General features: G+C 43.0%; 1 protein-coding gene across 1 annotated transcript in view; it reads right to left on the bottom strand.

Annotated features, from left to right (window-relative positions):
• LOC102219201 (potassium voltage-gated channel subfamily KQT member 1) overlaps positions 1-14,381 on the bottom strand; it is a 205,124-nt gene that overhangs the window by 158,807 nt on the left and 31,936 nt on the right. Inside the window, exons 8-14 of the mRNA XM_023343519.1 lie at positions 12,727-12,837; positions 12,505-12,600; positions 11,101-11,238; positions 7,834-7,999; positions 4,367-4,393; positions 822-875; positions 486-603 (exon numbers count right to left, since the gene is read on the bottom strand). Coding sequence (XP_023199287.1) covers positions 486-603; positions 822-875; positions 4,367-4,393; positions 7,834-7,999; positions 11,101-11,238; positions 12,505-12,600; positions 12,727-12,837 — 710 coding nt within the window. The remainder of the gene's footprint in view (positions 1-485; positions 604-821; positions 876-4,366; positions 4,394-7,833; positions 8,000-11,100; positions 11,239-12,504; positions 12,601-12,726; positions 12,838-14,381) is intronic.

The raw sequence follows: 14,381 nt of genomic DNA, 5'->3' as shown, positions 1-14,381 counted from the left end.
ACTTAGTCAACAAAGCAGTCAGCATGCGACGACACAGGAAGCCAACCAAATCGAATTATGCAGAGGTTCACCTAAGTGAAACCCATTTGAATGACCAGGTCAGTGGGAGGGAGGGCGAGCATCAGCATTCATTCTGCATTCACACAGCAAACAACAATGAGTTCAGTGAGGGCAAGTGATGACAAGCCATCTGTACCATAACATGTTCTACAACCCATTCACCGTTTCCCTCAAGAATGAAGGGATAATCCCCTTCACAGCCCTCTGTACCTGATATGGCCTTGGCCCCTCGAGAGTCTCTTTAACCCTCAAGAGACTTCAACAAAACAGCTTCATTTGGAAAGCAGCTAAAGTGGCTCTCCGCTCTGACAAAGGAACTCCAGGCACTACGACCAGGAGGGAAATCAGACTAAAATGAATCAGATAATGGAGATCAGCAGAGGGTGATGCTTTGGGAAGGGGGTGAGGCTGGGGGGTGAACTTACTGGTTCTTGTTGGTGACCACCGGCAAGGGAATATCCTCACTCATGTCATCTAGGTCATCGGTTAGGCTGTTGGCGCGGGAGATGTCTATGGACGTGCTTTTATTGCCACTCCCCTTTACTGTAAGGGACAAAGACACGAGATAAAGTTACCAGTCGGAACGTAGCCAGGAAAGTGTTTACAAGGTTGGAACAGCGTCACTAGCCCAGGTGGTCAAGTTGCTGGATAAAGACGACTTGTGCGTTCCAATGAATATAAATGAAGTATCAAAAGGAACTGAGATGTTAGTTGTAATATAAATAAGAGAACTGGAATAAGGCAGATAAACAGAAGAGTACCTGGGGAAGCAGGGCAGCTCAGAGTGAAAGACGACCAAGAGTGGTGAGGAGGGCCTAAAAGTGAGGAACACATAAAGGAAGAAAAGTCAATTAGAAAATAGGCCCCAAAACTAGCAAAAGCCTTCACACAAATGTAAGACTTTTTCACATTTTGTCACATTACAACCACCAACTTCAATGTTTTTTACTGGGATGTTGTGACAGATCAAACACACAGCCGTATTTAAGAGCAGTTAGAAATACGTGTTTTTTCATATTTGTCCACTAAAACTTTGGTCCATTCTCCTTTGAGAAACAGCACAAGCTCAGTCCGATTTGACTGATGAAAAGTGTGAATACTTATTCACACACTCTCAACTGGATTTATATCGCGGCCTTGAATAAACAAGTCCAACACGTCGATACTCTTTGATCCAAACAATTTAATCGTTGTTGTTGCTGTAATTTTAGGGTCAAGGTCAATTCCGGCCACAGTATCATGTCTTTGGCAGTCTCTAGAAAGGTTTTATTCCAGGATTTATGGGGAATTTACCCCATAAATTTACCTAAACATCGTCATATGTTTGGATCAACTGTTTGGTTTCTTCTGAAGTAAAACATTCCCACACAGCATGACGCTGCCACCACCTAGTTGCATATTGGGGACAGTGAGTTCGGGATGAGTGTTGATTTTCCACAACATAAGAAATTATGCCTGCGGGCCAAAGGGCGCAAGAAAACGTTTTCCAAATGTGTCCATGTGTTCAAGACTTCTTCTCCTGGTGAAAGAAAGCTAGTGCATCTTGTCATCATTTCATTAAGGGGCTGTGTTATGAGTTTTCCAGGCACACGGTGCTTCAGTTGTTAAATAAATGCGATATAAATGCCAAACATGGCTTGAAAGAAATTTTACTTTGATGTCTTGAAATTGGGCCTCTGTCTCTTTAAGGAACTCTGGCTCCTTCTGAAACTCCGCCTTCTGGAAGTCATCAACATGGCTCCTCTATTAACCCCTGTCTTTCTCATCATTTCACTGAGAAGTAGCTCCTTAATGATCTCAGGAGATGCACAGTCCCACCAGCTCTTTGCTCATTGCTGCTAGCTAGTCTGCAGGACCCGAATGGAAAGTCACAGGGAAGGGCTGTTCTGTGAGGCAAAAGCTGAGTGGGTTGGACCTGCAACTCAGAGTAGGAGCTACGCCTTGAAGGCGGAGCCAGGTCCGTCTAGGCGTTTTGCACAGCTGAATGGTTGCCACGGGAAATTAAAGGATTTCTCAAACATGCAAGAGAGAATCAAAGTAACACTCCAGGTACGTTTTTGATGAAGGAGTAACATTGTAACATGATGAAAAGCTGAAAAAAAGAGTAACTTTTACATGGTACTGGCCCTTTAAGGCCACATTTATGAAGTACTCAACAAAACAGCAGCTGCAGCTCCCCCAGAGTTAGCATTTTTTGGCAATGTTCTATAAAACACATTCAAGGCCATAGAATGGCTTGATTTATACCGAGATTAAATTATTCTCAGATTCGTTTAGGCGTTTTAGGGTAAAGGAGGGTTGGATGTAAATGCACACCACACTTTTCAGATTTTCATTTGTAAAAGCAAACAAAAAACATAACTCATATCCTCCATCTCCTCTACGATGAATCACTGTGCGTTAGTGTATGACAGAAGATAAGAATCACGTTAGACATTCACGTTTGCGGTGCGACAAAAAGTGAAAAGTTCAGGTTTATTCAGAGAAGTCTGGACCCGACACAGCCAGAGAGAGAGAGAGAGGAACTGAAGAGCTCCACTTCAGCAGTGCAGCTGGCTGGCCGACTGGGGCGGCTAAAAACAACAGCAAAGAACAACATGTGTAGCCGGGTCTTGACCTGCAGCCAGACTGTCAGCAGAGTTTGACGTGTCTCTCCTCCACAGCACCAAGCCTCCATTGTGATGAAGAATGGCGAGGCAAATCTGTGTCCAAGTACAGAATGACCGTTCCAATTCAAGTAAAAGCCTTTCAAACCCACTTGTGTTCCATCATCCGCTTTGCCCGACAATGTCAAATGTGGAGGTGGAGACGGGCAATGAGAGCGGAAGTGGAAGTAAGAGAATAGGTAGAATATCCAAATATAACCAGAGCTGCATTCAGGGATCGTTTTATGTGGTTGTGAATTTGTTTCAGTCTTAAAATGACTGGAATTTGATAAGTGGCTAATTTGACCATCCAGTGAAAGAAAAACAAGGAGAAAAATGATAAGGAGATAGAGAAACTGCGCTGCGTTGAGTTATTCTCTCAGACAGGGGGAGCTGGTCTGAGCCAGATAGATAAGTGGAACGACTAAAATCAGACAATGAGCCGCTCATTTCTAACCACTGCAGCTCCACAATGGCAGTTTATCAACTCTACATCTCCCTCGCTCCCCACCTCTCTACCTTTCTCTAGCGTCCCAGCCTGTGTGTGCTCCGTTTCCCCGAGGACTTGGTCCATATCAAGCCACGCAAGTCCCGTCGCTCACCCATTCTCTTGGCAGGGCACCGAGTAAAGAAAACAGGCCGGGTCAACTCGGGACCAGCGCTTGAGAGTGTCTCTGTTTGGCTCTGGTTTGGTCCGGTTGAGGACAAAGACTCAGCCAGCCAGCAAGTCTAATTGAAATACAGTCTGGGCCATATTAAAGGGACAGGCTGGCTAATGATTAACAAACGGGTTTTTAATAGTAAATAGAAGTACTTAGTGAAGTGGATCCTTGTCCAACAGTGAAAAATACTTTTGCGTCACTTGTACAAGTTGTGTGTCTGCTTTAACTTGAAAAGAAGTAGCAGAGAGAAGACGTAAATAAGAACCTGAAGGCCGGGTTACCTAGAGCATCAACTTGATGCAAGCAGTCACAAAAAACATGCCTTGCAAAACTATTCAGACCCCACAGGAATTTTTTTTCTTTCACAAATTAAAAAGTTTTGCCTTTTACAGCAATTACAACTGCAAGCATTTTAAGGTGGGTCTCCATCAACTTTGCGCAGATATAAACAGTCAACTGCGCAAAACTATTGGTTGGTTGTTTCTCGGATATGAGAACGATCTTCTTGCTTCTTTTTTCTTTTCTTTTTTTATCCGTAGTTTGTTTTGCAGGGATAGACAAAAAAACAACCATAAAGACAATTTAATGTCTGCATCACTGCATTGGCCTTTCAGCTAAGGATCTTTTTGGAGAGTTGTGTCGTTCTTTTTCCATTTCAGACGATCATCCTTGACCCGTCTGCTGTTTTCCTTCGTCTTCACAATGCTGTGTGTTTGCCAATATTCACAAACAAGCCTCTGAGGCCTTCACAAAACATCTGGATTTATGAGATATAAACTATACACAGCTGGCTGAGTGTCTTTTATTTAGTTGCTAATTGCATATGCATGGCACGCACGTCAGATTTGCAATAGGAAATGTAAAGATTGCGTATCGTTTTGGCGAATTTTACATGAATTCTAACAGAATACAGTGACGCTAAAGGGGTAGAAATACTTTTGCAAGGCACTGAGCTTTGTAGCAAACGTGTCTTATTTAATGGTTGGTCGAAGAACTCACCTGTTTTCCTGAACATCCTGGTAATCCCTGCAAAAAACGGCAAATATAAGGCAGATATAACAAGGTATGAGAAAAGATAAATCTCCTTTAAAAAAAATTATTAGTCACCTTCCACTCAGTTAAATTTGCATACAATTGTTTAAAAAAATAATTTGTTAGCGCCATGTACCATGTTTAAAAGCTATTTTAGATTCAGTGATATATTCATTGATGTATCTGACACAAACCCCATGTTCTTCAACTCGTACATTATAATTACAGACTGCAGGCTGCAGACTATGGCGTCTTCCCCTCAATTTGTCACCTTCGCTTCTTTACTGATGACCGTGGAGTATTTGTTACACGAACACGAGAAATTCCCAATACATAAAGACAGGATGTTATGTGCTGTCTAGGCGGTTTGACATCTCTTGAATTTCATTGCTTCTTTCCCATGCAACCGCGCCGTCTGCTCATTTTCCAAGATCCACCCAATTAAGCGGAAAACTTAAGCTCTTCCTGGTGTTGGTAGCTGCTCTCCTAGTGATGGTTTGCCTTTTTGTCAGGTTTATGTCACTGCAGCTCCTTTTATGACGGCGCGCTTTGACAGGAAAAACTCATAAACTCTGTTTATTAACCTGGAATCTGGGTCAGTTAATTTGCTTGGGATGGCTTTTAACACAGGAAGCCACGCCACCTCCCCCAACGAGCCCCCGCCATCCGCCGTACATTGTCTGCATGTACATTTGAAATCATCCCGAAATTAGACACACACAGATCAAACTGTTGATTTAATACTCTTTGATCAATCTTTGCCATGTGTGCTGTCATAAACACATCGGCTTTGATGTGACTGCTTTGGTAAACTGTAAACGGGATTACAAGAAATTCCCACTTGTAACTTTGACAAGCTGGGATTTTTAAGTAGTCTCCATTTAAGCCTGATGAGTGTCTGTGGCCAGCGAGGGGTGGTGGGATGAGGGGGACAAAAACCGTAAAGAGCTTGTAACTATGACCTCTAATCACCACTGAAGCAGTAATGGTTTCCATGTGGCTTAAGGGAGGCACCTGGTAGCCATCTTGGCTCCGAATGGAGGAGGAAAGGGTCTCTGTTTATTGCGTGAAAATGAGGAGCCATCCCATAACAGCTTCTCCCATCATAATGTAAAACACTACAGAGAGGCTCAAAGTGCTTTCCATGTCTGTTTTCTCGCTCTCCACTGGTGAGAAACCAACTCAATCCATTATCGTTACTCTTTTACCGCCAGCAACTCTATTTCTAAGCCTTTGTTCCGACTCCACCAAAGACATAAACACACAGCGGTCAAAAGATTGGACACACCTACCTATTCATTCAAAATGAATAGGTGTGTGCGAGGTTTTTCGAACATAATTTCGACAACACAAAAGCACAACCTGTGTGCAAGGCATTTCTGAAGTGCCATAAAAACATGCCATTCACAATGAGGCTGTTTTGAACACCAAATTCCCCTCAGAGAGTAACAAATGTATTTATTTTTTGCTGAGATCATGGATTCCCAAGGCCGCTATGGTATCATGACGTCATTTAATGTCTAAATGTGCTTTACAGAAGTACCCACTGAACTTGTCGTTTTACCATTACAAACCTGAACTAACAAAAAGAAGTGTAAGGTCATGTCGTGGATGAAAAAATGTACAAAGAGTTTTGGTGCGGATTTACATCCAACCCCCTTTAATCTGACATCCCTCAGTAAACTCTTGTGCAACTAATTGCTTTTGGAAGTTATCCAATAAGTAAATATAGTCCACCTGTGTGTAGTTTAATCTCATCACACATACAGCTGTTCACTGAAAAACTCAGAGGTTTGCTACAGGACATTTTTCAGCAGCCAGAGTCATTTTTGGAGGTCACTATTAACCCAGACACTGCACCTTTCCGTGGATGCTCTAATGCCTCCAAACAAATTAAGAAGTGTATTTTCTGTGACATACTCATTGGTTGCAGTTTTATTAATTAGAAATTAAACCTAAACAACAAAAAAAAACTAAAAGAGGAAGCCCAGACCTCAGTCAACGCTGAAGCAGGGGAGTGAGGTGTCTGCTTAGTATCTCAGCATGTTTTGTTCCTATGCTGGACCCCATAACAGATGGGTCAGAATTTCGTCTCTGCTCTTTGCTGATGATCTGGTTCTGTTGGCTTCTTCAGGTTGTGATCTACAGCTTTCGCTGGACTGATTTGATGATGATGAGGATCAGTGCCTCAGCCCCATGATCTTGAGCTGGAAAAGGGTAGAGTGCCTTCTCCGGGTTGGGGAAGCGGTGCGGCCACAAATGGAGAAGTTTAAGTGTCTTAAGGTCTTGTTGACGAATGAGGGAAAAATGCTGGAGATTGATAGACAGACTGCTGCAGTGTCTGCAGCGACGTAGGTGGCGTACCGGTCTGTCATGGTAAAGAGAGAACTGAGACAAAAAGCAAAGCTCTTGATTTATCGGTTGATCTACGTTGCTATGGTCACAAGTTTTGTCTAATAACCAAAAGAATGAGACTGCAGATACAGGCGCCCAAAATGAGCTTCCGCCGCATGATGTCTGGGCTCTTCCTTAGAGATGGAGTGTGAAGCTCGGTCATCGGGGAGGGACTCGAGAGTAGAGCTGCTGCTTCTCCATGTTGAGAGGAGCCAGTTGAGGTGGTCCAGGCATCGGGTTGGTTAGGATATCTCCTGGACGCCTTCCTGGTGGGGCGTTGTGGGTATATCCTGGGTACAGGAGACCCAGAGGACGACCCAGGAACTATGTTTGTCGGTTGGCCTGGGAACGCCTTGGGATTCTCCCAGGAGGAGCTGGAACGAGTGTCTGTGGAGAGGGAAGTCTGGGCCTCCCTACTGCCACCCTCATGACCCGACTCCAGATGAGCAGAAGTCAATGGATGGATGGATGGATGGATGGATGGATTTTGAAAATCATGTAACATTTTCCTTTCCATTGTTTAAGTGCACACTACTTTGCGTTGGATAGAAAATCCCATCAAAATACATGGAAGCTGGCAGCTGTAACGTGACACGATGCGATAAAGGTCGAGGGTTATATGGTGAATACCTCTGCGTTCATTCAGCAAAGCTTTGTTTCACCCGTGTTAAATCAGCAAAGCTAATAGCACTGCCGTATGAGTTCCTGTTTCAAAACACTCTCCGAGAATCGTTTCGAGGTGTCAAGTTTAAAAAACAAATCTCTTGTCAAGAGATCCAGAGGGACTGGGTTTAATCAAGCGGCAATAAAGTGGGATTTGGTGCTCTCATGCGTAATCTTGGCAAGTTCATGCGCTTGGACTGATGGAAGAATTGCAATTTAAAAAAGGTTAGCAGGCTTCCTTTGAAACAGCTGCCAGAGTGAAAGGAGCTCAGTCAGAGCATGTTACAAGTAAGCATTTGATACGAGTTTGTAGCTGAAACTGTACAGCAAAGTGATATGAGAGTAAAGATTTATTTTTTTTCCCAGTAGAGCATTACCTTCAGCTGTCCCCCTTGGCTCTTTGATGTAAAACGAGACGTCCTTCTTTTCCACCGAGTCGTCAATGTGATCATAGGTGATTTGAGGGATCGACACGGCCCTCTCTGAGGCAACACCCAAAGATCCGGTTCCTTTGGACTTCAGCCGTCTTTTAGTCCCTTTTTTCTGACAGAAAGAGGAAACATCAGGTCACCGCTGTCATTATGATTAAACTGTAAATAACCTATTTATCATAACAGTGTAATAAATCCAAGAGAGTTAACAGTAAAAAAAAACAAAAAAACCCAGCAGTTCCAAGATGAGGTCATGTTTGACGTTTTAATGATTTTCCCTGACTTTCTTCTCTTATTAGTGAGACATCCACGTCATTGCAGACACTGAACTGATCTCGCTTGTGAACAGCAACAGATGGGTCATTAACACTCTCACATGAAATCTATTTCTGGTTTGAAGGAGCGTAAAATTCAAGTCAAGTAGTTTTACACTCAAAATGATCAGCAGAACAGCTGTGAAAGGTTGACTGAGGAGAAAGACATAGAAGTTGTACATTTCTGGAACAGTTGGCAGCGCTGTTGCCTTGCAGCAAGAAGGTCGTGGGTTCAAATCCTGAGCTGCGGATGCATGTTCTCCCTGTGGGTACATGGTTTCTCCCTGGAAACTCCGGCTTCCTTCCACAGCCGAAAAACCTGACGGATGGATGGATGGGTTTCTAGTCACCAAACTGTACCTCACCCTTCAAGGTTTCACCCTTGGAGAATCTGTTCAGCTTTCAGCTTTTTGTCCTGAAAGCAAAATCTCAACGCCATTCAATCACAAGTTATTACTGCCCCCAAAATATTTTAATAGATAATCAAGAACTTTATTAGGTAGCGATATAAACTTAGCTGAACAGTCGTAATGGTTAGAGCAATACTGCTTAGAAAGGTGTACTACATGATACTGTTTTGTCTTGGGTACTCTGTGCAAGTGTAAGGCTGTAATTGGCACAGAGAGGAAGACTAAGAAATTGAAAAGCTGAGTGTTGGACAAAAGTTTTGCACTTTCAAACACTTTAACGGAACCTTAAGAAACTCAAAATACTTTTATTCAAGAAAACAGCGTTGATTCGAAAGCGTTGAATCTTCTGTAAAATTGCTGGCTACAACTTTCCAAAAACACTGAATACGTAGCCACACAGACGTATGAAGGGCCGAAAGCCTGAAAAGGCTCCTACGTCTCCTCTGTTGGCCGGATTATGGATATATCGTAGATTTTTAATGAGTTTTAATAACTCACCGCGTGAACATTTCTTATTTAATGGAAACACAGGAATTGCAAAATTGTGCTTTTTCAACGACAGGAGAATATCGACAACGTTTTGCAGACATTTGTAAAGGAAGAGCAGATTGTGTGTTGCATAGCAGCCGTTAATGAGACAGGCAAGAACTTTCTTTTCAAGTTAAAGCTAAAAGTAATCTAATAAAACACTAATAAAATGACACTAGGTAGAAAACATAACTATTTATTCACAATAGTGATATGAAGGATTCTTCAATTTTGCCAATAACTGAACACCAGATAACTTTCTCTCAGCATTTTTTTTTTCTACAAATATGCAGAACATCTGACTTCTTCAGCAAACACGCTTATTGGAGTGTTCACTGCTTTTATTCACTTCACGTATTTTCTCCTTGTTTCACACACTGCTGCCAAATCAAGGGAGAACAAGAGGACAGCAGCTGATGTGATGGTCTATTGGATTGAGATCTGGTACCCGTTGAGGACAACTGAGACCTGTGAACTGATTGCCAGGCCGCTTTGTGACATGGAGATGCATCCTGGTGGAAGTGGCCATCAAAAGATGGATGCTCTGTGATCTGCAGCAATATCTAGAGAGTTTGCTGCGGCCCAAAAAGTGCCAAGAAATACTTTCCATAGTGTTACATCACCACCAGCCTGAACCGTTACTACAAGTCAAGATGGACCCGTGTTTTTGTGTTTTTTATTTTTCCGGAGTGGTGTTCTGCCGTCGTTCCCCGTTTGCTGTAAAAGCTGGTGTCCAACAGCCCATTAAAAAGCACAGTCCACTTGATTTGGATCTTTTGCAGGTGTTTGGAAATGTGCTCGACAAGAATTTTCTCGGAATAATAACTGAACCTATTCAGCCACCCACCCTGGTGTAAAAAGGCCAGGCCATGCCAGCAACAATGATTTAACACAAAGCGTTTCTTCCATTACACATCCCAGTCTTACCAAATCGTGAACTCAGGCTGTGATGATATAAGTGTTGCCTGTTTAATCTCTTGTTTAGTGGAGTGAAATCATAGCTGCGTACGATGTGAGTCGGTGAGCGCGCAGTCTCCAGGCAGAGCCGCGACGCAAACAGTCAAAATAACGAAGGTGACCTTTCAATGTGGCTCGAGTATTTAGACTGACTGGGCCAGACTTGGGTATTTGCCAAATGAACATGCAGTTAAGCCTAAATGGACAAATGATGTCTTGAGTCATTGATGGGAATTACGAAAGAGTGCCGAACGGTGCACAAGAAAACAAACCGACAAGACAACAGTGACACACTTTGTGAAAACTTGTGAATGAGAATGAGAGCGAAAGGAAAACCATTACCAATAAAAGTAACAATGGCAGAGAAGAGAGAGGAGAGTGACAGCGAGCCGGTTACAGGAGAATCTGGGGAAGCATCTTGAAAGACTGAGAAGAGGCAGAAGGGAGGAAGGACAGAGGAGAAAGTCACATGCCGAAACAGAAAAGAGCGGAAACAGCCTTCATTCTCTCCAATACGTGTGGGCCCAATGCGACACAAAGATTTTTTTGTCGTTGTACTACTTGACAAAGGTTTACTCCCATGAGAAAGGCGATGGTGACATCATCTCAACTGACTGGGTTTTTGTCCGGCGAAGACAAAGGCCTCGAGTCATCCTGCTGGAGTCGAGCCTTTGGGGTAGGAGGAGCTGCTGTGTGTGGGTATTTGTGTTTTCTGGGCATTGTGTCCCTCAGCGTGTGTGTTTATTAGTGGGAACTTCGCTCGCCCTTTTTATGCTTTATGGTCTCCACACAGTATAGCTAATATTGTTGCAAAAGGTGAACAGCACAAAAAGACAATACAGTGAGGGTCACATGCAATATGAGGTAATGCAACCCAACAGCGTTTGACGTCTACACGTCTTGATGTGAAATCGTTCAGCTTGGTTCTGAGGAACTCTCTGGCGAAATGCATAATGTGAGTTTTAACAAACAGTTCGGATGAACTGAAGCGAGGAAGCAGTTACCGCCAGGTTCAGCTTCTTGATGCTCGGACTGCCGCTGTCTGCCTGAGCCGCGGCCACACCCTCTGGAGTCAAGACGTACATTTTCCATGTGGCAGCACAGCCGTTTGGTTTCTCCGCAGCGTAACACCTCCAGAGCGTCTGGAAAACACACGTCGTCACAAACGACAAAAAGGAAAATCCAACGAACGCCACAAAATCTAAACTGCCTACTTTGGCGTTCTGGCACGGCAACGTCTCTGACATTAATAAATGCAGCGTGCAACACAATATTAAACAGCCACTAGTTTCTTTTGCAGGTTACTTCATTTAGAGGAAACCAGACAGAGCGGAAGCCAGCACTATGCAGGTGAATCTTAGTGACTGTGTACCAATCAGATTACGATCTGTTCCGGTATCTGCTGGCATACATTACTTTTAGAGTCATTTGGCTAGGATGCCATAATATCCATTGGAGCCCTGTGTGGTGCATCTTTGATCAGTTTAAGAGATAGTAACCATCAGGTAAAAAAGAAAACGTGGGTGAGATAAGAAAGGTAGAAATTGTTTATAGTATGAAAGAAAATCCAATCTTTACAGTTTTGCACTGTTCATAATTAGAGAACAACGCTTTATAAAAGCATCCCTTTTCACACACATGTAGTGACAGACTAGCAAAAAGCAGAGAGTAATAGTCCAGCGGCAGACAGATGAGTTTAGGGTTAACCCAAGTAGCCATTGTTCACACCTATTATATTATTTAAGCTGCAGTTTTCTCATACCATTTTTAATTTGCTCAGTTTAGAGTTGCAGTCGCTACACGTAGCATTGATTTAGATGTACTCTTACAAGTGTGTCTTGTAAAATAAGCCTGTTTTCACCACAGCACACAATTTTTGAGGCAAGGAGCTGCCATATTGGATATCGAAGTCGGTGTTTTGAAAAAGTCTCCCAATTTTGGGGTGTATAATCTGACGTTGGGGCCGGGGCGTTCCAGTTGATTTGGCTGACAGGAAGTAGAATTACTCATAATGAAGACAAAGGAACATAGCAAATTATAAAGTTGTAAAAAAGTCTAAAAACCTCAACTCAAAACTCATCTGTTGAGGTTAGCCTTCTCACTTTAATTTTTTAGTTAAAAAAATTAAAGTAAGAACTGCTTAATTTGTGTTTTTAATGTTATAAAGTGTGGTTGGATGTTTTGAAATGAATTATTATTATTATTCAAGCACCTTCAAACTTGTTTGAATCTTCCACTTTGTATCAACAAGAATCGATTTCATTTGTGTTTCAGCTTTGGATTTAATTTGACTGCCAAAAAATTGCTGGTAAGAAATCACATTGGACAACTTTAACAGGGATACATGTAAAATAAAAACGCTTCCACTTGTCTAAGGAGAAAGTAGTGCAGGTTTCCATGGCGATTACCTGGATGAGGCAGGCCGCAGCAGGGATCTGTCTGTTGAAGTGCTTCTGTCGCTGCTTCTGCTGGACTTTGAGGGCAAACCCTGAACCCAAAATCCCCTAAACAGGAGAAGTATAGTACAACTTCAATATTCAAATATTTTACTTTGAATTTAGAGGCTAGAAGTAAGTACATAATACATCAAAATGCAAAACTGCACATGATCTCGATAAAATTGTATTTACAGCAGGCAGAGCGAAGAAAGAGATAGCGAAGACACTGAAACAGGAGGCAATGGCCTTCCCTATCCACGTCTGAGGAATTTTGTCTCCATATCCGATGGTGGTGACCGTCACCTGAGGGGGGGAAAAAAAATTAAAAATGGTTTGAGATTTTCTCATACCAACCACGGTTATCCAAAACAAAAACCCCCAATCCGACTCATAAAGTGTTCATGAGAATGAAAGCTGGGATTTCCTCCGGCGAATTATTACACATTTACTGCAGAGGTCTCATTTAAAATGAAACTTTAATGTCAAATAAAACAGCTATATTAAATCCTCTTTCATTTTAATTAAATGGAAATGCTATAAAACGGTCTTTCAAAGACCCTAAACCTTGATTTGGACAATAAAGAAGTTCATCGGCCATTGTCGAGTTGCCCCACAACTGTCTGAATGATTGCGGAGGCATTTGGGTTTCTTTCTTCTCCGGGGGGGGGAATGAGATTCCCATCCACTAATCCTCACTGAGTGCAGGAATTTGCAGGGCTGAGGAGGGAAAACAAATAGCTCTCGCGCTCGCATGTGCGCCCCGCTCTGAAAGCCGAGCCAGTCCTGACACATTCAGAGCGCGCTCGGCTTAGCGTGGGTGTCTGTGGGGCATCGGCGGGCGAGCCACCGCTGCGCCGCCGACACAAAGCGGCTGATGTAAGGTGAGATACTTTAAAGAGCTTTGAGGGCAAAAGAAAGAAAGAGGGGAGGCAGGACAGGCGGGCTGGTGTATGTTGGGGCTGGGCGGAGCTCCGGGGGGATTTAATCACTCATCCACAAATCCGATGACTAAACAATGTCCTCCTGACATAAGAGTGGAACGCTCTATTCACAAAACAAGTCCTTTCATTCAGATTGTAGAGTGTGGGGCCAAAACCGCTCCAAAGCCACACACACACACACACACACACGCCCCCACACACACGTCAGAGGGCTGGTTTTTAAATTATGTACAGGGCCTCGTCCCTTACAGCGTACAGACTTTAATGTAAATATTGAGGTTTAATGTGATGCCGACAGCCACTGCCATGGTTTCAGAGTGGGGATCGGATTCCTCCAATAGAAAAAAATAAATAGATGTGAGACAAATAGTCAGGCCGGCTGACATGCAATTTTGCACACTTTGTTCAAAATGGAGCAGATATAAAATTAAGAAAGAAACCTTATGATTTGCTGCGTCAACATAAAATCCTTCAAGTCTCCTCACCAGCTAAAGTCCTAAACGACTCTTAGGCCTCACATTCTGATCACTTACTGCACCGTTATTCACACGTTATTCACAACCACAAGGCCCAATTTTGGCCATATTTTCCAATCAGTTCATTTTTGCCTCACAAAAAGGGGAACCAATCACACGTCACACCTGAGACTTGTAATTACCTCACCCTCGTTAAGCAGAGCTCCCGCTTTCGTTCAGGCAGAATCCAGCAGCGGAGAAACCAGTGCAACTGAGGTCATATGGATTCACTGGTTTGGTGTTTGTATGGTTCTACGCTTATTGTTACCTGTGTTGATATTTGTGGGCAGAAGAAAAAAGTTTCTCTTCTTTTTTTTCTGCTGTGGGGACATTTTAAGAAAAAAAGAAAAGAAGAATGAAAATATTTTGATTGCACTTTTGTGCTGAAGGT

Source organism: Xiphophorus maculatus, chromosome 2, assembly GCF_002775205.1.
Source record: "Xiphophorus maculatus strain JP 163 A chromosome 2, X_maculatus-5.0-male, whole genome shotgun sequence".
NCBI classification, from domain to species: Eukaryota; Metazoa; Chordata; class Actinopteri; order Cyprinodontiformes; family Poeciliidae; genus Xiphophorus; species Xiphophorus maculatus.
Note: the sequence above shows the minus strand (reverse complement) of the source record. Positions and strands in the feature narration are given on the sequence as shown.